The sequence below is a fragment of the Botrytis deweyae genome (assembly GCF_014898535.1).
Source record: "Botrytis deweyae strain B1 chromosome Unknown BDEW_030, whole genome shotgun sequence".
NCBI lineage: Eukaryota > Fungi > Ascomycota > Leotiomycetes > Helotiales > Sclerotiniaceae > Botrytis > Botrytis deweyae.
Window position 1 is genome coordinate 122,885 of NW_024066237.1, and position 21,657 is coordinate 144,541.

At 42.9% G+C, this 21,657-nt stretch overlaps 7 protein-coding genes across 7 annotated transcripts; 4 read left to right on the forward strand and 3 right to left on the reverse strand.

Annotated features, from left to right (window-relative positions):
* Positions 1 to 347: 347 nt before the first annotated feature.
* Positions 348 to 2,247, forward strand: EAE98_009702 (uncharacterized protein; the record flags this gene model as incomplete). The annotated part of the gene is made up of 4 exons (XM_038957323.1): positions 348 to 477; positions 543 to 643; positions 699 to 899; positions 961 to 2,247. 4 exons carry the CDS (start codon positions 348 to 350, stop codon positions 2,245 to 2,247), a joined length of 1,719 nt encoding a protein of 572 aa, XP_038806262.1.
* Positions 2,248 to 2,673: 426 nt separating this feature from the next.
* EAE98_009703 (uncharacterized protein) lies at positions 2,674 to 4,321 on the reverse strand (the record flags this gene model as incomplete). The annotated part of the gene is made up of 2 exons (XM_038957324.1): positions 2,674 to 3,887; positions 4,000 to 4,321. The coding sequence occupies 2 exons, from the start codon at positions 4,319 to 4,321 to the stop codon at positions 2,674 to 2,676; spliced, it is 1,536 nt and encodes a 511-aa protein (XP_038806263.1).
* A 559-nt stretch (positions 4,322 to 4,880) lies between these two features.
* Positions 4,881 to 10,013, reverse strand: EAE98_009704 (uncharacterized protein). Its single transcript, XM_038957325.1, has 3 exons — positions 9,553 to 10,013; positions 6,609 to 9,502; positions 4,881 to 6,531 (listed from the first exon to the last, which is right to left on the reverse strand). Exons 1-3 carry the CDS (start codon positions 9,834 to 9,836, stop codon positions 5,168 to 5,170), a joined length of 4,542 nt encoding a protein of 1,513 aa, XP_038806264.1. The 5' UTR covers positions 9,837 to 10,013; the 3' UTR covers positions 4,881 to 5,167.
* Positions 10,014 to 10,151: 138 nt separating this feature from the next.
* Positions 10,152 to 11,638, forward strand: EAE98_009705 (uncharacterized protein). The gene is made up of 4 exons (XM_038957326.1): positions 10,152 to 10,445; positions 10,505 to 10,667; positions 10,727 to 10,934; positions 10,991 to 11,638. Exons 1-4 carry the CDS (start codon positions 10,368 to 10,370, stop codon positions 11,472 to 11,474), a joined length of 933 nt encoding a protein of 310 aa, XP_038806265.1. The 5' UTR covers positions 10,152 to 10,367; the 3' UTR covers positions 11,475 to 11,638.
* A 2,489-nt stretch (positions 11,639 to 14,127) lies between these two features.
* On the forward strand, positions 14,128 to 14,640 carry EAE98_009706 (uncharacterized protein; the record flags this gene model as incomplete). Its single annotated transcript, XM_038957327.1, has 1 exon — positions 14,128 to 14,640. One exon carries the CDS (start codon positions 14,128 to 14,130, stop codon positions 14,638 to 14,640), a length of 513 nt encoding a protein of 170 aa, XP_038806266.1.
* Positions 14,641 to 16,043: 1,403 nt separating this feature from the next.
* Positions 16,044 to 16,691, forward strand: EAE98_009707 (uncharacterized protein; the record flags this gene model as incomplete). Its single annotated transcript, XM_038957328.1, has 1 exon — positions 16,044 to 16,691. The coding sequence occupies one exon, from the start codon at positions 16,044 to 16,046 to the stop codon at positions 16,689 to 16,691; it is 648 nt and encodes a 215-aa protein (XP_038806267.1).
* A 1,181-nt stretch (positions 16,692 to 17,872) lies between these two features.
* On the reverse strand, positions 17,873 to 19,420 carry EAE98_009708 (uncharacterized protein; the record flags this gene model as incomplete). Its single annotated transcript, XM_038957329.1, has 5 exons — positions 17,873 to 18,540; positions 18,615 to 18,915; positions 18,983 to 19,021; positions 19,100 to 19,219; positions 19,280 to 19,420. 5 exons carry the CDS (start codon positions 19,418 to 19,420, stop codon positions 17,873 to 17,875), a joined length of 1,269 nt encoding a protein of 422 aa, XP_038806268.1.
* Between the last annotated feature and the right edge of the window lie 2,237 nt (positions 19,421 to 21,657).

Sequence of the window (21,657 nt, forward strand, 5' to 3'; positions counted from 1 at the left end):
CAGGCAGAGTTGAAGGGTACATGGTCAGCCTTCTACAAGCTTATAGCATCTAAATCTCGTATCTGATGGGGCAATTCAGTAGAGGCCGAGGAGCGCCCCGATGTGATGCCTGTGGAAAGATCGTTTAGGGGCTTTAATCGACAACAGGCGGGCTTGGCGCTCAGAGTCCAGGTGAAGAGGGAAATTTGGTTGTGCGGTGTGAAGTCATGCAGTGGTTAGTAAGTTTTGTTTGGTGTAATTGTGTGTGATGTTAATATATATAAGTATCAAGCTAAGTTACTACTTCCTGTTTTTCTTGTGTCTTTATTGAGTTTTCTGTAAATCGAAATCGATAAGTCAAAGTCAGAATGAAGGTCTCATGTCAAGTTTCTCTAGTTGTTGGGTTGGTGAGTGGCGTTTGGGGACAGGCGGATAATGCTTGGATTCAGGAGCAATGGGATGCTATCATTGTAGGAGCTGGACCTGCGGGAATCGTTGGTATGTATTGAAGTTTTTGTTTTTGAGAGGATATAAAAGTGCGTTTATTGACTTTTATGTTATAGTTGCATCACGACTTTCCGAAGCAGGTCTCAAGACTTTGTTACTTGAAGGAGGTAATCAATCTTATGGAATCACAGGTGGAGATTTAGACGCAAGAAGACCGGTTAGTCTTTACCTTCTTAATTGACATTGACGAGTAATTTTCTAATTTGTAACAGGAATGGCTCAGTGGTACAAATCTCACCCGAGTCGACGTACCTGGACTTTATAAATCCATTTTTGCAGATGGAGGAGGTCTCGTGTGTGGAGCAGAGGTAAATGCTTATGGAGGATGTACTATTGGAGGAAGTTCAGCTATCAATGCTGGACTATTCTTTGAGCCTCCAGCTTCGGATTGGGACTTATACTTCCCTGCTGAAGTAAGTGACGAATTCTTGTTCTTCTGATATCTAAGTATTCATATGTTAACCCTGCATCTAGTGGAATTCGACAAGCATGGATGCTTCCATTCAACGTCTGTATGATACTCAACCTTCTACCAATCTTACCTCTCAAGATGGCATTCGTTATCTTCAAACTGGATACGATGCTGCGAGAAAATGGTTGGTTGATGGATTGGGTTACAAAGACGTTGATATCAATGCTCAAGCCGACGATAAAACTGAGGTATTCGGCTATCCAATTTTCGATTATGACAATGGTCAAAGAGGAGGTCCCGTTACCACATATCTGCAATCAGCTCTTCAACGCAGTAACTTCCGTCTCCAAAGCGGAGTCCGTGTAGTAAGAGTTGAACGCGATGGAGATACCGCTACTGGAGTCACAGCCTTGATCAACGGCGTTGAAACTATCATCTCAACTACACCAACAGGAAGAGTAGTTTTATCAGCTGGCGCCATTCAAAGCCCTTCTCTCCTTATGTACTCCGGAATCGGTGATGCAGAAACCCTCTCCAAACTCTCCGCTGCAGGAAAACTATCCCCAAATCTTACCAGTGCAGAATGGATCAACAGCACAGCAATTGGAGCCGGTCTTTTCGACAACCCAAACACATTTATCGAACTTCAAGGTGATTCCATAGAGTCCTATACTTATTCCTATGACTCCCCTCCAGCCGGCGACAAAGCCCTCTATCTCGATTCCCGCAGCGGTCCCTACTCATTCGCATCCGAAACCTCCGTTTTCTGGACCACAATCGCGCACGCCGACGGCTCCATCGCAGGTCTCCAAGGAACCATCGATTCGTCCGGCTACTCCGACTTCACCACCAACAACACCATCACCCTCAACGTCTACGGAACCTCGGGTCTCCTCTCATCAGGCAAAGTCATCCTAGACGATAACTTCATCCCCGGCCCCAGCGACGACGTCTACTACTCCAATCCCCGCGATGCCCAGGACATCGCCTCATTCATCCACACGCTCTTCTCCGCCCTCCCAAACTCCGGTCTCACATCCATGAACATCCCGCAAAACGCCACAGAAGCTGAAATCGAAACGTACATCACCACTTCCTCAGCATACGCACGGGGAATGGTTAATCACTGGTCGTCGAGTTGTCGACTTGGAAGCTGTGTCGATGCTAATACCACGGTTATGGGCATGCAAAATGTACATGTGGTTGATGCGAGTATCTTGGCGCCGGTGACGCCGAATCCCCAGTTTGCGGTTATGGCGGCGGGAGAGCGCGCGAGTGAGTTGATTCTTGCAGTTGCGGGCGTGGAGTGTAGTTTCTGTGTTGATAATGATGAGTATGAGCGCGAGTAAGGAGGTTCTGGGAGTGATGAGAAGGGGGTGGTGAAATAGGTCTAGGTGGATAGGGGATATGGACGAGGAAACATTAGGGACAAATGGATGGGAAGGCGTTTGGAATTGAAATTCAATAAGGCTTGGATTTATATTCTCTACTTCTCTATGGGAATATATATTGGAGTGTGTTATGTGCCCAGGATGGGTATACGATTGAGTGTTAGATACAGACATTCATTATAATATAATAATCAATACCTATCAAAATATAATTATCAAGCGTCGATTTAAGATTTTGCATGCTTGAATGTATCTTTTCAATCTATCATAACAGTAATGTCTATCATAGTAATTCTAAATGTGTTTTCCACCGATTGCCGATTCCCATTCCCAATTCCATCTAAGCTCTAATTGTCTTTCCACTCATTGTATCCAACAAACAAATCAATTCTTCCTCTGATGAACCAACCTCCCATTCACCCAAACTTTCATCGTATTCCGATCATCTCCATTGAAAACCCACTTTGCGACTTTCTCATCCCAATTTTCCCAGCCAAAAATATCAACTGGTCCTGTTTGCGAAACATCTACTTCATGCGTTTCCTCTTGTCCTTCCCACTTGCCTTCCTTTCGATGCATAAGAGGTTTTCCCAACCCAATCAATTGCGCATCCCACACCTTCCCAACTTCAAACCCACCAATCTTATCCTCCATCCCCACAACCTTTGCCCCTCCTCTCGTAGCCAAATACAGTACTTCAGGCACACTCAACGTATCCCTTTCCTTTCCGATTTCGTTTGCCAATCCTCCGATCCCAGCAGCAACACACCGACTCACACAACTTGCTTCTCTTGCCGCCGCCAACACGCTCGCGCTAAACCCTCCACTAACATCCGTTCCCAATCCCACATTCAATCCTCTATCTATCATCCATCGCACCCTCGCCATCCCACTAGTCAACGCACTATTACTCACAGGACAATGCGCAATACCGCTTCCTCTCGCTCTAATCAACGCCGCTTCATCCTCTCCAATGTGCACCGCATGCGCTAAAATTGTTTTCGATGTTAGGCAGGAATACTTATCATACACATCCGTATAACTATCACACTCTGGGAACAATTCCTTCACCCACTGTATCTCGGAGCGATTCTCCGAAATATGCGTTTGAATCGGAAGATCCTTTGCCCGTGCAATTTTCCCCAAAGAACTCATCAATTGCGGGGTACAACTCGGTGCGAAGCGCGGAGTCAAAATAGGCGTGATGAGTTTCCTATCCGGATCGATATTTTCACAATGAGAGATGCATTTTTTCGTTCGCTCTAAACTCTGAGTGGGATCGTCGTCGCGGTAGTAGTCTAGATTGGCGCCAGAATCGCTATCCATACAACAGCGTCCGACGAGTGCTCTCTGGCCTTTTTGCAAACAGAGATCGGCGAGGAGATTGGTGGATTCGACGTGAATAGTAGCGTAATAGGCGGCAGTGGTTGTTCCATGAGAGAGCGTACGTTGGATTACACGAGAATAGATAGCGCGGGCTTTGGGGAGAGCAGAAAGAGAGGCTTCGAGGGGGAAGGTGTATGTATTTAGCCAGTTCAAAAGAGTGGAGGAGCCAAAGAGACCCGAATTGGGATATTGGGGGGCGTGGATATGTGTATCTGATGATTTGTTAATCGGGTTCGTAATTTTTTTCTTTTCTCTCATAACAGGTGTTTGTATATCATTCCTCGTACAAATGAACAACAAAGAGACAACAAAATAAAAACATACCAATAAACCCCGGAAAGAAAAATCGTTCCTCTCCATGTTCTCCATGTTCATCTTTCGAAGAACCCACATATTCAAAAATCTCCTTCTCATCATCAACATCCGTATCCCAACCCAATTCCCCTACATCCTCTCTCAAATCCCTTGGCTTTCCAGTACCATCACCACTCAAAATCTTAACAATAACTCCATGTTCATCCACAAATACATACGTGTCATGTAGAATCTCTAAATCCGTAAGAGTTTTACAGTGGACAAATGTCCCATGAAAAACCTGTCTCTTGATGGATGATTTCTCTGGTGGTGACAACGAGGAGGAAGTCATGCTGGGCGTAGAGGTCATGCTATCTCTGGTTTTGGAATTGCAACTCTCAATGTATTCTCAACGAGTAACTCTCTGAAATGTCGCTGAGAACTTGTCTTGTTTGAGGTGATCAGGCGTTAGTGGTAAGGTTATCTTAATGTTAAATTGTAGGATGTAAAATCAGAAATCTGTAATCCTCATTCAAAACTCCAATCTTATGATTTTCAGACCAAAATGAAATTTCCAATGTAGACAAATCTAACAAGCAAGTAGATAAGTAATATTTTTTGGATTGAAATCTGGGGATTCAAAACTCTTATATAAAGGTGTCGTGTCTCTTCAATGTTTGTTCTCACGATTTGTTTGTCTGTGGATCATCAATGATAAATATTTCGGCCGTCTCCGACACCCAAAATCAGCCTATCGGAAGCCGGCTCTAAGCTTGAAATCCCACCGCCCAGGTTCACGGGATCAGACCTTAGACCCCCAGCCTCTATAAACTCTATGTACCTAGAAATCATTATTCTCTGGTGAATTTGGAGGCTCATTAATTGCCATAAATAGACTTTGTATAGCCACCTGGGTAGTTACGTATCCTTATCAATCACATTCACAATAGACATCTGCAATCACAACAATATCAAGATTAGATTTGTAAGTATTGTCTCAAGGTAATGGCTAAATATTTTGAATAATATTCTCTCATGGATGCAAATCTTATGAACAGATCATTTCCCATACCAATATATGCTTGGGTATATCACCATCATCGTCATTGCCACCAATGACCTACACCAAAACGCCCTGCAAAACTTCGCTGCAACGACCGCAACGAGTGCCACACCAAACCTCATACAGAATCATGAACTAAATACTAGCTCTTCTCGGTGCCATAGTTCTCCTCAAGGCCTTCTTCTCCTCGGTCTCATCAACAAGCGGAAGAATTCCCTGATCTCTCATTTTCGCCAGATACTCTTGTCCGAATTTGTATCCCACCTGATAAATTTCATCAAATTTACCAAAATCTAGAGTTCCATAATCGTCAATTGGAGGTCTCATATATAGACATCCTGGAGTTGTCTTTGCTCGTTCTAGGGCGTCGACGCTGGATACATATGCTAGGCGTGCTTGGATCTCAGCCAAAGTAGGAGGGTTTGGGTATGATGAGAATGGATTCCAACGATTCGCGAATGCCCAGAATCCAGAGAGGGAGTCGCCAAAATTCTGTGGCATGTTATCATCAAGACTGCCAACATCAATAGCAAAGATGATGTCAGCCCCCAAGGATTTCATATGAGAAACCGTTAGGTTGTCTACGTATCCACCATCTAACAACATACTGCCTTCATCGCATAGTGGCGGGAGAAGTCCAGCAAGAGACATGGATGCTCTTACGTATCTCCATGCGTATCCACTGGTGTGAATTTCTGATCGACTCTTGCTGATATTAGTAGTATTGCAGTAGAACTCGAGCCAGAAATCTTCAATCTGAGTATTGCCAAAAGTCTTGAAGATACCACGATTAAACTCATGACCAGTGGTGTAAGAAGCAGATGGATATGTCAAGTCCAATGCAAAGCGCCACATACTTGCCATGCGACCTGAGAATTTCTTCGCGCGTCCATACATTGGAACAACGTCTGCGTCGCGAGCGTATAATGCACCGATGAAGGATCCAATAGAGGTTCCTCCAATGATATCGATGGGAATTCCAGATTCTTCCATAGCTCTGATTATTCCAACCTGAGCTATACCGCGTGCACCACCTCCTCCAAGCACAAGACCTATAGATTTGCCACAAAGGCGTCTAGCAATTCGATGAAAGTCGCCCTTGAAGGGAGTTTCTGCGGAGTAGAGTGGTGACTGCCGTACGCGACGAGATGTGTACTTCTGGATTTCTGCTTGAATCACTTGTACTCGCTGTTTCAATGCGGTTCCAAATTTCCTTGTTTGAGGATGCACTGGAATAGGACTAGTTCTAAAGTCCATCTGAACATGATGATGTCCACCATTGATCCAGACTCGATTTCTAAGCCAAGCACGAGTCACACCAGGCGAGGAGAAGCGGTCTGTGTGCAATAATACCAATTCTTTTCTTGCGGTAGTCTTCATTCCTAACAAGAATCGTTCGTACTCTCCAATCGCAGGCGAACCATCTGCTATACCTATTAGGAGAATGCAATCAGCTTGGCTGATACAAGTTTGGGTCCAAGGCGAGTTCACGTTTGTATCTGGAAAAAAGTGTTAGTGATGATCTCAGGCGGGGATGTGCATGAATTGTAGCGTTTAGAGAAAAGGTGTCACTGACCGGCAATATACAAAACCAACCCATACTTCTCCTCAAGATCAGCAAGGTATTGTGAGAGTTTAAGCTTCCCCATACGACTGAAAGCATGTCTACCAAGATGATTAAGAATAGCAGCTTGGTTGAGAGAAGTTACACCATTCGGTGCCCCGATTTGAGTCAAAGCATTCATTAGACGACTGCCAAATTCGACCACAGGAACTCCAGCAGTGACGGGAAGTACAGCAACAGTGCGAAGATTGACCGTCGAAGATACCTTATCATTTGTGGCACCGGTGACTTTCTCTTTAGTTTGCACGAAGACTGGCTCTTCTACCAAGGCTCGCATACGGGATGCGATAATCTTGGAAATCTTGATCGTGATACCTGGATGTTCTTGCGCAAGACTATTGAACAGTGTCTTGGGAAATTTGGCAAGTTCGGTATCTCGAATCGCATGAAGTGTAGCGGGTCTTACGGATTCTGTCATAACCTCCAGTTCTCCAACACTTTCGCCTTGTCCATACTCGCCAATGACTTTCATTCCAGCTTCATCATTATTGACTACAAGTCGAAGTCTGCCATTCAGAACAATATAAATTGCATCGCTGTCATCTCCTTGATGGTAGATAACTTGTCCAGCGTTTACTTGCACCCATTCAAGTGCAAAGTCAATATGTAGGATCAATCTAGGCAATAGGCTGGTAAGCCGTTTAGCCATAGTTAGAAGCACAACTGGATACTTCTCGACGATTCTTTCCAATGAAGTTCGTGGCAAAAATCCTACGTAAACATCTGTTTTTGCGACAACATCAATGAATGAGCGATAAGAAGATATCGTACCGATGTAGCCTGCAATACCGCCTGGCTTGATAAGCGCTAGACTTTTTCGATCTGCGGATTTTCGGTTTTTACCCTCGTGCCCTGAAGCATTAATTCCTGAGACACGCGATGAACCAGTCTTGGTCCTAGATAGAGAAGGCATTGGATCATTTGCATTCTTGTCGGCCGAAGAGTGTCGGAAAGAGCTGCCCAAGACCATAGAGTCTGACTTCTCGTCAACAGGAACACTAACGTCTAGAAACCCATCAATAACGTAATAAAGTCCGGGATTTCTTTCTCCTTGTTCCACAAGGACTGAGCCTTTTGGAAAGTAAACAATCTCGACTTCATCCTTGAGCTCTTGGGCGAGGCCTTGCGTACTTGGATAGCCACCAGCACTAACTCCACCAGATGTCACTGATTCGGTGTCATCTACAGAACCTTCGTAGGGGTCAATAAGGCCGAAGGCATTGCTAGTAAAAGAGTTGCTACCGAAAATTGCCTTCTGACGTCTTTGATCATACGAAAGCAATCGAGGGGAGCCTTCGACAGAATCTGACATACGTAGGGCATTTTTAGTGTTTGTAAGACCAATAGCTTTGAAAATACACTCCAATATGGATTTTCTGAACATGCCATCTTCATCAATGGATTCTTGACGGTGAAGAGGAACTCGTGCATTCATTGGGCCATTGAACGGGTTTGATGTTCGTTGAGAAAGCGGACTTTGAGCATCATGATGCCATACTTGAGGATTAGAACCTTGAGTTACGCTTGAAGCAGGTTTCCTACCAGCATGACGTGACATCTGAATATTTGTAAGAAGATCTCCGGGGCTTGGACTGACGGCAGACTCTCCACCAGGTGTTTCAAACGTCTGTTTGGACATCGACATGGACCCTCTGACTGACGAAGCATGCATTGTAGCCTCTTTTCTAAGGCTATGACTAGATCTTCGCCGTCTTCCAGCCCCAGCGTTATGCAAAGCAATACCTTTGCTACCTTCTTCAGCTCCAATTCTCTCCTTTTCTCTTATAAACTTCTCCTTCAACCGCTTCAATGCATCGCCTCGGAGGAAATTTGGTAGTTCATAGGTTGTGTACTTATTCATGTGCTTTTCAGTGCGTAGAACCTCACTAGTTAAACCAAGATAAGAGTGACCAGTCGCAAGAGTGACTCTTTGCAATCTCGTCAAAATGACCTGAACGATATGTGCTGTAGCTTTAGGGTATACTCTGGTTAATCGACGAAAAGCGCTAGCAGGAATTATAGCAATGGTAGTATCAACTGTAGCTCTGGCCACAATATCAGGGTGCACAGAAGTTGTATTTAATCTCTTAGGCCTAGGTCGACGTGGGTAAATGTCGGCTGCAGCGTCTAATGACAATGGGGGTATTCTTCCATTAACGGTTGTCGAAGAAGCACGACGATTCCTATCATCTCTTTGGCCATCCTGACTAGGAGCCCCGTATATCGGACTTGTGGGAAGTGATGGAGGAGCATCGTGGCTATATTCCTGATGATCAGGAGTACCATTTCCATCGAAGTCGTCATCATCAGAATGTCTCAGTTTGACATCTTCTGTAAAAAGTGAAAGTATAGAAAAGAGAGACGACATAGGCGCACCGTTTCTAACCTCAGTTAATAACTGGTAGCCCTGGTGCCCACTACCTCGGTGAAGGCCAGATCCACTATCTGAATCTTCTCGTTCGTACGACATAGGATCGGTATCCGATCCACGTCCCTCTCGAGCCGACTTGACAAAGATTTCCACTAATCCATCAACCACTAGACAGAATCCCTTCTCCTCCTCAAGGTTCAAGGTTTCACCAGCTATGAGCTTTCTCGTTTGCATGGAGCGTGTGAGTTCGTGGAAGACTGGGCGTTCCAAATAACCAAAGATCTTGATGGCGCTCAGAAACTCATCCAGGTAATTGGAAAACCCTGACTTTGATCCTTCATCTTGCGTGTCTGGATAGAGGTCTATTTGGGGCTCCTTTCGCTGAGGTTCCGGAGGTAATCGAGAATACATATTGAGAAATCGATATCTTACGAACCAACTCATGGTTGACACAAATGCCACCATGATCAGCATTCTGAAACAAGCAGTTAGCAAACACAGCATAGTAAACCGAGCGGCACATACAAAGTAGTAGCATTCATGGTAAATGTCAAGCTAGTTGAGAACAGCGTAAAGAGGAAAGTCGGCATTGTAATTGTCGTGAAAGTTATAACCCAGTACAGAATTCCAGGAATCACTCTGATGAAGAACATGATCATTTTTCCAAAGACTCCAAATGTTGAACCTGCCACTGCAACATCTGTTTGGTTTGTTGGTATACCAGTAACTGATGCCATGGCTGAAGCTATTGTCGAGTCCATGGAGCTCACAGAGCTTCCCACAAGGGAGGAAACAGTTTCAGAAGACATGATTCCGGATGAAAAGATTGTAAATGATTTAGCAGAATCGACTGCTATTCAAAAATACTCCACTTTGGCATATCGATAAAGATTCCATAGTTTGATACGGCCAATAGTCGTTGTTATGGAAAAACAATCAATCGATCACACATACGATATCGTAGACAATCGAGTGACAGGGAACAAATTCATGAAGCTTCAGGTAAATCCAACAAGGTTATGTAAGACATTCGATACTTAGACGTCATCGCACCAATCAAAAGTGTCCAACTCTTTTTTTTATTTAGCGAGACCATCCCACCACCACCACCGGCCCCTCTCCAAATCCCCGACCGAAAGATTGTGACTCTTTCAACCTTAGAGCCTTGTCAACTTGGGGAGAAATCTATCACGAATTTGAATTTGTACAAAGAATAACAATATCAACATAATTCACAACATCGGATCTGACATCTAAAGAAGCTTCTCATATTCGGCGACGAAGCCAAACAAAACCCTTCACATCTTCACCTCGCGCTCAGCCGCGCAACAATCGCAATCATGTCTCTCACAAATTGCCGTTTCTATGAAGAAAAATACCCCGAGATCGATAGCTTCGTCATGGTGAATGTCAAGCAGGTATGGAATCAGAGGCGCACTCGTAGGCATAGGGTAAATGCTAATCTCCAGCTTCGCAGATCGCAGAGATGGGTGCTTATGTCAAGCTCCTCGAATACGATAACATCGATGGCATGATTCTCCTCTCCGAATTATCTAGACGTCGTATTAGAAGTATCCAAAAACTTATTCGTGTTGGACGTAATGAGGTTGTCGTTGTTCTCAGAGTCGACAAGGAAAAGGGTATGCAGAAAATTGTTGAATGTCATTTTGTGGCTGAAGGCTGATCTGGTCAATTGCAGGTTATATCGATCTTTCCAAACGAAGAGTGTCACCTGAAGATATTGTAAGATGCGAGGAACGATACAATAAGGGTAAAATGGTTCATTCGATTATGCGCCACGTTGCGGAAAAGACCAAGCATCCTATCGAAGAGTTGTACGAGAAAATTGTTTGGCCATTGAACAAGAAATACGGACATGCTGTTGATGCTTTCAAGCTCTCGATAACGTATGGAAACTCCGAACCACTTGGATTTTATATATGTAGTACTGACGTCAAAGCAGAAACGCCGAAACTTGGAATGATGTCGAATTCCCTAACGATGTTGTCGCCGAGGAATTAAAATCATATATTGGAAAACGTCTTACACCACAACCAACAAAAGTCCGTGCTGATGTCGAAGTTACCTGCTTTGGATATGAGGGAATTGATGCCGTTAAGACCGCTTTAAGAACTGCTGAAGCCAGAAACACCGCCGATAACCAAGTTAAAGTCAAGCTCGTATCCCCACCACTCTACGTTCTCACAAGTACATGTCTGGAAAAATCCGTCGGTATCTCGACTTTGGAAGCCGCAATCGTGGACATCAGAAAGAACATCGAAGCCGCAGGAGGTGGATTGATCGTCAAGATGGAACCCAAGGCGGTTACTGAGAACGATGATGCTGAATTGCAAGCACTCATGGAGAAGAGAGAACGTGAAAACGCCGAAGTTAGCGGAGATGAGAGCATGAGTGAGAGTGACGAGAACCAGGTCGAGGTTATGTAAAAAGGTTTCAAATCAAAGGGGATATTAAAAGCATTCAAAGGTATTCTAATTAAGCCAAAATACTAGGTATTGGTTTATAGATTTGTTTGCATTGTAGGCGCATAATAGAGCAATAATAGGTTCTAATATGCAAATAACGACCAATCAAAAAGAAGTTTTCACTATTCCATTCTCATGTGATGAAAGCAGTGTATAAAAAATTTAAGAGACGCGAAGAGGGCAAGGAAGTTGCAAAGCATCTTTTGGAAGTTTCCAGATTAGGCATCCGAGAACTTTTGACTTGGTCCGCTTAGATGCATAAATTCAGAGTATTGCTCGTTTTTCTCATAAGACCATGTAGTAGCTCGTCTATATATCCATTTTGGATGTTCATAACTACGGCTAGTTATTAGGGGTTATTATATACTTCTTTGTCTGCACTGCGTGGTGGGCTTCGAGATGGAATGGATTTCCGTGCTTGTATCAGGGGAGAGGAGAAGAGCTGTAGGAGTCAGAAGGAAAGTCATGATGATATTTCCTTTATGGTGTGATGTGATCCCTGGTAATGAATGCGAAAGTCGCATTCTTACGCACAAAAAGTGCTTTGGATAGTCGTTACTCGAACTTCTCCTCCGCAAGGTAGGTAATAATTTGTCTTTCTACAGTCATTTGTATTCATTTTGACATGTAAATGATTCTTTAAATAGTCAGTTAAACTTGGATGTAACAGTCATTTCATACCCATTGTGATAATTGGGTGACTGGAGATAGCCTTCATATCCGTGGAATATCATTGCATACCTATTTTGACGTACTATCAAGTCTTTCGGTAGTAGCATTATCCATAAAGTTCCTGTCGATGACTGAGAATGTTGTCTATATTGGCGAAAGTGTCATTTCGTATTGCTTTTGATGCATAAATTATGCTCATAATTCCTGCTTAGTGACTGGAATCATTGTTCCATGCCCAGCTTGACGCATCAGCAGCACTTCAAGTGAGAATTTCACTCATGAATTCATTCTCGATGACTGATCCCATCACAGTATTCTCTCACACTCATCTTGACACATGAATCATATATCAAGTGTGTACATACTAGGTACTTACAAAACCCTCTCTATGACCGAAAATGCTATATTCAGTCATATGTTTTGCTATTTCCAAGTGCATAAGAGGCTCGAGAATCCCCCCTTTCCAGAACCTTTCTTCTTCACACAGTATATCTTCTCGATAGCACCAGACATCTCTTCGCTGCCAAATCTCAAGAACTCTGGTCTACCCTCCTGCCTCTATAACGTATACTCTGACAACTCTGGATATCGTTTCAACAAGCAAATTACATCAATAATCTACTCTACACCAAGAACGCATTATTCTCGGTTCTCTATCTTGTGTCAATACCCTTTTCAACAAACTCCTACGTCGAATCTCTCTACACATCCTTCGCGAGTCTACCTTCTGCTCTGTTTCAACACTTTACATTAAGCGAACACTTGGTTCTTTTTTGATTATCAACCCTTGGTACGTATCGAGTTTGAGAATAGAATACCACAAGCTGATATCTGATCTAGCAACAAGTCTAGAATTGCCGCTACAAGGTGTATTTACTTGTTCAACATTCAGCGATACATATTTCATCGTACGTGGCTCTCTCGCCTACAGGCAGTCAAGAACGAAGAGCAACTAACATCAACGAACTTAGATGTGTTATCATAGATATATGTCAAGTTTACTTGCACCCCTAGGCACCAAGATGAAACATCTCGAGGTATATTCAATTGGGGCCATACGCAATGTGGTGCTGCCGCGGGTCGAGGGGACTTTTGTTCCGATATAAGAGAACCAACAGATGCAGAGCGAGGGGAACTCCAGACTATCTCTATGAATTGCAGATACTGCCAAGCAGAAATTGAACGGGCCAAATTGGCTCTCGCAAAGTTGGGACAGACAGCCAAGGAGAATATCAAAGTATTGACGGAATAGAGAGTGAGTTCGGACCGAGAGCGGATTTGAGGATATGTATGCGTATAGGATAGAAGGATTTCACGGATGGGAATAGTGGCGTTTGACGCATGGAAATAATAGATAGCCTGACTTTTAGAAAATATGAATTTGTCTTGCCACATTTTTACGCTTCACAAATGAACCTTCAGATATTCATATTGAAAATCCGTCTGTATGGCTCGAAGTGACTGTTCTTGCTGCTTGAAGTGTCATACCATATGAATTTCCACGTATGAATCACCTCAGATGGTAAGATTAGTCAAAAGCTTCCTCCCTCTCAGTGACTCGAAATGGGATTCATACCAATGTAAATGCATATTCATATTCTTTTGGCATATGAATAATGCTTCAAATGATATTTCCAGTCAGAAAACCATTGATAATTGCAGAATTTAGCGCAGAATCTACCTCTCCAATGTGCTCTTAAGGCTCGAGGTTCCTCGAGTTGGGGTACTTTTTTTCTCTTCTTCTCTACACAGCATTTCTTCTGCACACGAAAGAACGTACATTGTCCAGCGAAATCAAGAGTCAAAGATACACAATCTGCTTCTGCAATCAATCTTCTTTCAATACTCAATCTTATTTCAATACTGTGTTCCAATCCGACGCCCCACGTGACTCCACTGTTGGTCTTCTCTTCCATTCCATACCTCAAATTTATTAGCCAAAATGAGCAATCTTTCCCTTCAACCTACCAAGCAGACGTCCTACAAAGCAAAACAAGCATCTCTGTCTGCCAGGCCTCCACCTTCGAAACCAGTAGCATCATATCAAAAATCAAGTAATTCCTATCAAGGCGATCTTCAAAGGTCGCCACATACATCCATACCTACAGGTGATCACTCCTCCAAAGCCGGGCAGCAGACCTACCGCCAGCCAGAGCAGATATCCCATTCAGACCGTACCTCAACATCATCAACAACACATCCAAAATCAGGCAGTCCTGGCCTAAACGTGGCAAAGTCAGCTCACCGAGTACGTAAAGGCTTAGATATTTCCGATGCTGATAATTATCCCGCCCAACTTCGGAGACAAAATGAAGCTCTCTATCAATTGCAAGAGTCCTGCGGGATGGATCCTGGAAACGCTGGCCAAGTGCAACAACCAGCCCAGAAGCAAAGACGTCGCCATGGTAAAGGCAAAAGCAAACACAATGGAAAAGACCGCTGTTTCATTTTGTGATAAATAGACTATGTTTTAGGACCTCGGTGCATCAAGAAGTACTGATATGGATGGTAGTTGGACGGTGGTTCAGGACCAGGATATTCGAGGTTCGGTTCGTAAGCGATCACATGTGGGAGGATAGGAAAAAAGGTTTCTTATTAATATTTCTTCTAATTGCTAAAGATACTAAAATGCCAGATTTTAAAACAAAAAAATGACGGGGTCAAGGGAAGGGAAAAAAGTTTCTCAAGCTGCAAGATGCACGAAAATTAGTTAGCCTGACTTTTTAAGAAATATGATTATTTCGCAATCATTTATCCATAGGCCCAATGTGATATCACCGTTGAATCAAGAAATTCCAAGTGAACAAAGCATGAGTTTCTAAAGAACTTATACGTCTGACTAGTCAAAACCCCCGAGCGAAAGGATATGTAACAGTAAGATATATTGATTCATAAGAAGGGGGGTGACTGCATATTAGAAATGTGGAATGATGAGTAGGGCATTTCTCCCGTTAGTCAAATATGTATATGAATAATCTCTTCATTTTCCATCATTTGAGCAAGACTCCCACTCAACTATTGAATTGTCGCTACTTGACTATGCAACTCATACCTCTACCTCGCCCTTTCTCTCTCTATCCCTTCCAGCTCTTCAACCTTTTCAACAATCCAAATACCTTAAGCATTCAAACATACAATCCTCAAACAACACATATTGTTCAGAACACTTCAGGTGGGTACCGGGAATCTGGATTTTGGAGTCCACACAATAAGCTTATACTGTATAGCTGTCCAAATATCACACTTTCGATTCTCCAAACCAAATTCCGTACCTTGCTGTACTTTCATCAAGCGCTTGATCCTAAGTGAGTACCCTGTTTCTCTAGAAGAAACTTCTGGTGTGTACTGCGTTGTGGCTTTTGGTGCATATAGTGAGCTGACAATCATTACCTACCTACCTACACACAGAAATACCAGCGATTATCGAGTTTAATTCTTCGTTTAGTGTCCAGTGATATACATCACATGGTAAGTAATAATTTTACCCATAGTCCACCCAGTAACTAACGAATCTAGATGTGTGTCAAGATTTACTCGGTTTGTGGATGCAGCGACTGGCACATGCACGTTAAATGGGAAGAATATAGTACGAGATTCATGGGTCTATCTGTTTGCAATACTGCCAAGGAGAAGAAAGTAGCACATTGCGAGGAGTACAAGTGGACAACTTTCACTGAAGAGGACCCGGCTCGGATTGCCGAAAACATGCGACGTCCATGTATCGATTGCTAGAAGAAGGCGACACAGGGCTCGCCAGTGAACCTTCACAAAGAAAGGCTAGAGGAAGCAAAAAAGGAGCAAAGAAGACAAGTTGAGAAATTCTGGGAAGGAGAAGGACGGAGACGCACGAATCTGGGGATGCCTGCACCCGCAAGACAGGAAGAGCTTGAAAAACGAAATGCACCTACAAGGAGACAACCCAGCGCACCTGGAGAATCCTCGAGCCAGGGTGTAGATAGAAGACATGTAGGTCCCCAATTTGATATCGATATGGAAGAAGGTGAAATGAGGGAAGAGGGTCATAGAAGTCAGGCGGGATATTTAAGCCAGGAAAGACATTCAAGCCAGGCAGGACAATCAAGCCAGGCAAAACATTCGAGCCAGGCAAGACATTCAAGCCAGATCGGACGTCCAAGCCAGAAAAGACATTTAAGCCAGACAGATTTTGCACAACAAACAGAAAATGCAAGACAATTAGAGCATGCCAAGGAGGACGAACGCAGAAGACCAACACAAGATGCAAACCAGCGAGTGAATAGCGAGAATGATAGAACCAAGGAACAGCGTGAGCGGGAACACATCACGGAGATGTCAGCGACAATGAAAGCGAAAGCGAAAGAATTCAGAGCCAACATGAGCGAGACTACACCGCGGAGGTATGACGAGGATGAGGACGAGGATGATAGAATCCGGAGCCAGCTTGAGGGGGAACAAAAAGCGGAAGAAGCACGGGAAGAAGCACGACAAATACTGGCACGTCTAAGGGAAAGACTGGAGTCCAGATAGAGGAGTATTCTAGACACATTGCTGAGCTTGGGGATATCGTTGGAAGATAACAACTGTACAGTAGGAAATTTCAGAGAAGCCTGATTTTTAATCAATAATATGTAATTCCATCATACTATCGCATTTTCTCTTGATATGAAATCTTCGTATACTTATATTTTATATTCAACGAAATCGCAGAAAACCACTCTCAAGAACGCTAAAACTAGTATCTTCAATCTAATAACTCGCTCATATATAGATATACGATATTTCCTCTCCTTTACAAACTTCAAACGATTGAAAACAGACTAAAAATAATAATAATAAATGGAGTCTTTTTAATTTAGATAACATTTAGACTAGTAGTAAATATACAACCTATATAACAAAATACTACCTACAAAAATATATTTAAAATATCTTTCAAAATATAATATCAAATAAACATCTTAAAGATTACGAAATATTACTATAATTTCTTAGAATTTCTCAAAAAAAGAAAAAAGAAAAAAGAAAAAAAAAAGAATCAAAATATAAATACCGATTAAAAAAATGAAAAATAAAAATAAACTCTATAAAAAATTCGAAAGTGGAAAAGTATGTCGTTAATATATTCACTTACTAATAAATATTATTCATATATAAATACATATCGTAAGAATATAAGGAATATATAAGTAAGAACTATCTATTTATCTACATAACTTATCTTACTCTTACTCTTACTCTTACTCTTCTTACTCTTTAAGAGAGAGAGAGAGAGAGAGAGAGAGAGATACTCATAGATAAGAATTCATTACACCCGAGGGAAAATACCTACTCTGATAAAACTATAAATATAATCAAGTACGTCCACGAGTATACATATAACTTGAATATATAAGGACATGACACTTGTATACTAGCAACTTCAACTCATTTTCGCCCACACTACTTGGAACTGTAAGTTAACCTTATCAAACATTGTGAGGGAAAAGAAAGTCATTATAATCATTAACGGAATCCATACATGTTATCCAAAACATTGCAAATAACGCACCAACACGATATATTGTCGACACGATAACACACCCCATAATCAACCTACAACATATATGTAATGAAACACCCGCATAAACCCCATCCATACCATATCATACCATACCATACGATTCAACTACCAATTTCACCGCACTTCGCACGTTGCACTCGCAACCCCCTCATTTATCATAAAACTCCCCACTCTGCGCTCCCGTCTCCTGACCAATCCTCTGATTATTCTGCGTATTATCTCTCAAATTATCATTCGTACCTCCCACAGACGCACCACCCGTGCCAGCCTTCAAAGCGCCTTTCTTCCCATTTTCCACAAGGGTTCCTTCACTATCTCTCTTATTCCTGTGCACTGCTCCCTCCCCACCATGAATACCAACACCATTCCCATTAGCAAATTCATCCGCATGCATCCCCCCTTCACTCAACCCTGCAAATTGATCATTCGGATTAGGTGGGGCAGGACTATCACTAAACGGTCTTCTCTTAGTCCCATATTCTTGTGGCGCCTTGAAATGATTTCCGTTTCCATGAACCTGAGATGCACCACTTTCATCAAGTTCTCTACCCACCATCCCCTCACTCGCGAAACTGACTCGATTTTTGATAGCTTGAGCTTCTGGGTCAAACACTTCGCCAACGCGTCCTGCGTCTTGACCTGGATTTGCAGTCTCGTATTCGAGCATCTTGATGAATTTGTAGAAGCCTGATGCGAGGATGGCGCCAAGAATAGGTCCGACCCAGTAGATCCAATGGTAACCGCTGAATTGACCGCTGACGACTGAAGGGCCGAAGGAACGGGCGGGATTGACGGATCCGCCAGTGAAGTAGACGCCTGGGGTATGGTTAGTTTGTTTGTGGAGACGAGGGTTGCATGTCAGAATGTTTGAATTGAATTAAAGTACATACCGGTAAGTTCTGCAATGAATAGAGCAAGACCTATACCAATCGGTGCAATAAAGGTCCCTTTATGTTTCTCAGCTGCAAGCATAAAGATCGTAAAAACTAATTCAGCGGTAAGGAACATCTCGATAAAGAGACCTCGAACAATCGATGTGCCGCCTCCCAAACTAGTGGTGAAGGTTATGGGACCAGGAAAAAGAGCAGAAACAATAGCAGCTGCTGCTATGCCACCGAGTATTTGAGCAAAAAATAAAAGAAGACCCCGCAAATATGGGAGAGCTCCGACAAGACACATGCCCATTGTGACCTATGTTTTATTAATACCATTCCCTGGGAATCATTGAGCACGGGAAGGAGCAGAAGAATGTTCTTACGGCAGGGTTGAAAAGGCCACCACTTATACGGAAGAAAACCTATGCATTGACTGCTAGAGAGAAACCAAAACATAAAGATATGTAAAGAAGTTGAGCTGGATTGCTTGGTGTTCCGACGACGTTCGAGCTATTGGCCGGCGTTGCTAACAGAGCTACTTGGGTGCCTGAGAAAGCAAATAAGAGAAAGAGGGTCGTTCCCGCGAACTCTGCCATTGTTGCCACGAAATGATTTCGGGTCTTATTGTGTAAGTGAAGCCATTTATGAGCGTTTTTGAGCGGTTTTGTTGTGTAACTGACTGTATCTGGTATCCAATTAACGAGAGGGATTCGATTTGACTTCAATGAATCTCTGCCGGCATGAGGCTTTCGCGACCTTTTGCTGTCGTTGAAAAATGGTAGTACGAAACCACCGCCATGTCGAGGCTCATTGATATTCATGATGACTAGTTGAGTCGACGACGAATTGAATGAACAATGGCAATGCAAATGGGTATAGAATGGGAATTAAAATAATAATTGAGTCCTTATGCTCATACAAGTAAATATAATGAGCAGCGAAAGAGGAATGTAATGTACAAAGAGAGCCGAGGGGTCGACTTAAAATAAAGAAAACCCCGCACCGCCGAGGGAAAGCTCCAGATCTCGAACTACAAAGCAACAGCATAACTGGTTTCGAATGGATAAATCTCCCTCCCCAAGCCCAGAATAACATATACGTCAGACGTATGAAGCCGGGGACTTCATAGCATAAAAAGGGTAGTTTGCAGATTTCACTCCTTTGTATCGTAAGACAATCGTTCGTTAAAGACTGGAAGGAGATCAAGCCACAGCGGGATATATGCACTGCGGGAAGATAATGATAAATTATGACATTGTGGCAGACGTCGTCCTCACCCACAGGCAAAACTTGCAATTTGATATGTTAAGATGGACGTAGCTAGACGATTGCGGCTTGAAGAAAGCTAGGTTTATGTCAAGCCAAGTGATGGCTCAAATAATCTAGGTCATTGAAACAGGTTTTGAATGTCTGACAGACTTCACAAACAGAACGGAAACCCTACAAAAATCATAGAACAGATATGATGAGATATTTCAACGGCTCACGATGCGTCTAAACTTTCCATATAGGAGTTTTGGAGCAGTGAAGGGTCGAGCACGGATGGGGGCTTGATGTGGCGAAAACAATTGCTTAGAACTACCGAGTAATGAGTACCACGTCGATGAAAGGTTGTCAGAGAGAATTCCACATCAAAATTTAAAGCTGTACTTGAGTATTTGAAGCCTTGACCTTGAAGTGCTGCCAGAGCTCACGAGTTGCTGCAGCAGATGAACTTGATTGTCTTGATAATGTAGCCCAGTTGACGAGTTGATCGAATCAACATGTATCTAATAACATACCAAAGGACGCGCGATTAGATTGTGTGTAATACAGAGAAAACAATATCTTGTTTGCGATCTGGGAAGATTGGAGAAATCCGTTGGCAGTAAATGAAACATCCTGTAAAATGCTCCTCGTAGGCTGGTTAGGAGACGACAGAGACATATTGAAAGTAGGCTTGGAAATCTTGTCGAGTGCCTGTCTGGAAAGCAGAGAATGTAAATGCCTAACATGAAAGGCACAGTATATCTTTCAATGAAAAGGGGTTCATTCTTTAGAATCCATTAATCTCCTTCATTCAGGAATGGAAGAATTGGCCAATTTTCAAAGGATTCGACAACAAGTGTTCGGAGTGACTTCCGCAAACGATGTAGAAGTATTGATTGGTAAGACCGAACTGAGGGTAGAAGAAAGCGAGAAAGAAGCATGTGTGGGTACGTAGGCAATAGCAATAACTTTGAGTGTGATATTCCAGACATCGTGTATTATGTGAAGATATATGAACGACCTACTAGAAATCTGCGCAGGAACTCCGTAGACTTCGAACTCCTTTTCTGTGATATAATAGTCGATAAATTCATTCACGGTAGGTACCGGGTACCTCTGGCTGGGCCGGGGTGGCTCGGTGGGTGGCTCGGTACTCTCGGGTGGGTAATAATCGTGTGAACACAGCCACACGAATTTCCTCTTTCGATCAAGTTGATTTGATTTACCCGGTGGTACATCGATGACATACATGGATGCCATTAATTTCAATGAGACACCCAGTTGCGGGTATCGATGTTCACTGGTACCGGTGAGCTCATTGATGTTCATCCTTGTTACTCCATTTGAGTGTGTGTGTGTGTAACAAAGAATTCGAGGATGGTTAGGGATGCCCAGGTGTATGTGCATGTGCGGAGTCGTTTTCATACCTTTGCTGCACCTCTTTGTGTTGGCATGGCTCTTGCTTTGCTGGCAAGAGAGTACAAATGAATATCCGTCGCAATGGAAGTACGAGTTGTAGAGTTGGAGTTGGAGTTGTGGAGTGGGAGTTGGAGAGTAGGAGTTGGAGAGTAGCATGATAAGCAATAGCGATTAGAGGGTCAGAGGGGGTATTACAGATATATACACATGTATATATATATATATACCTAGGTAGGTATATACTGGTAATATATTGATTTTATACTAATAACAAAATGTTATATCAAAAACGACTGATTTACATAAATGAATAAATAGAGAATTATAACTGGCCATATCATTCTCTCTCTTTGTTGCCTAGCTTATCGTTCGTTCGTATTGTAATACCCGT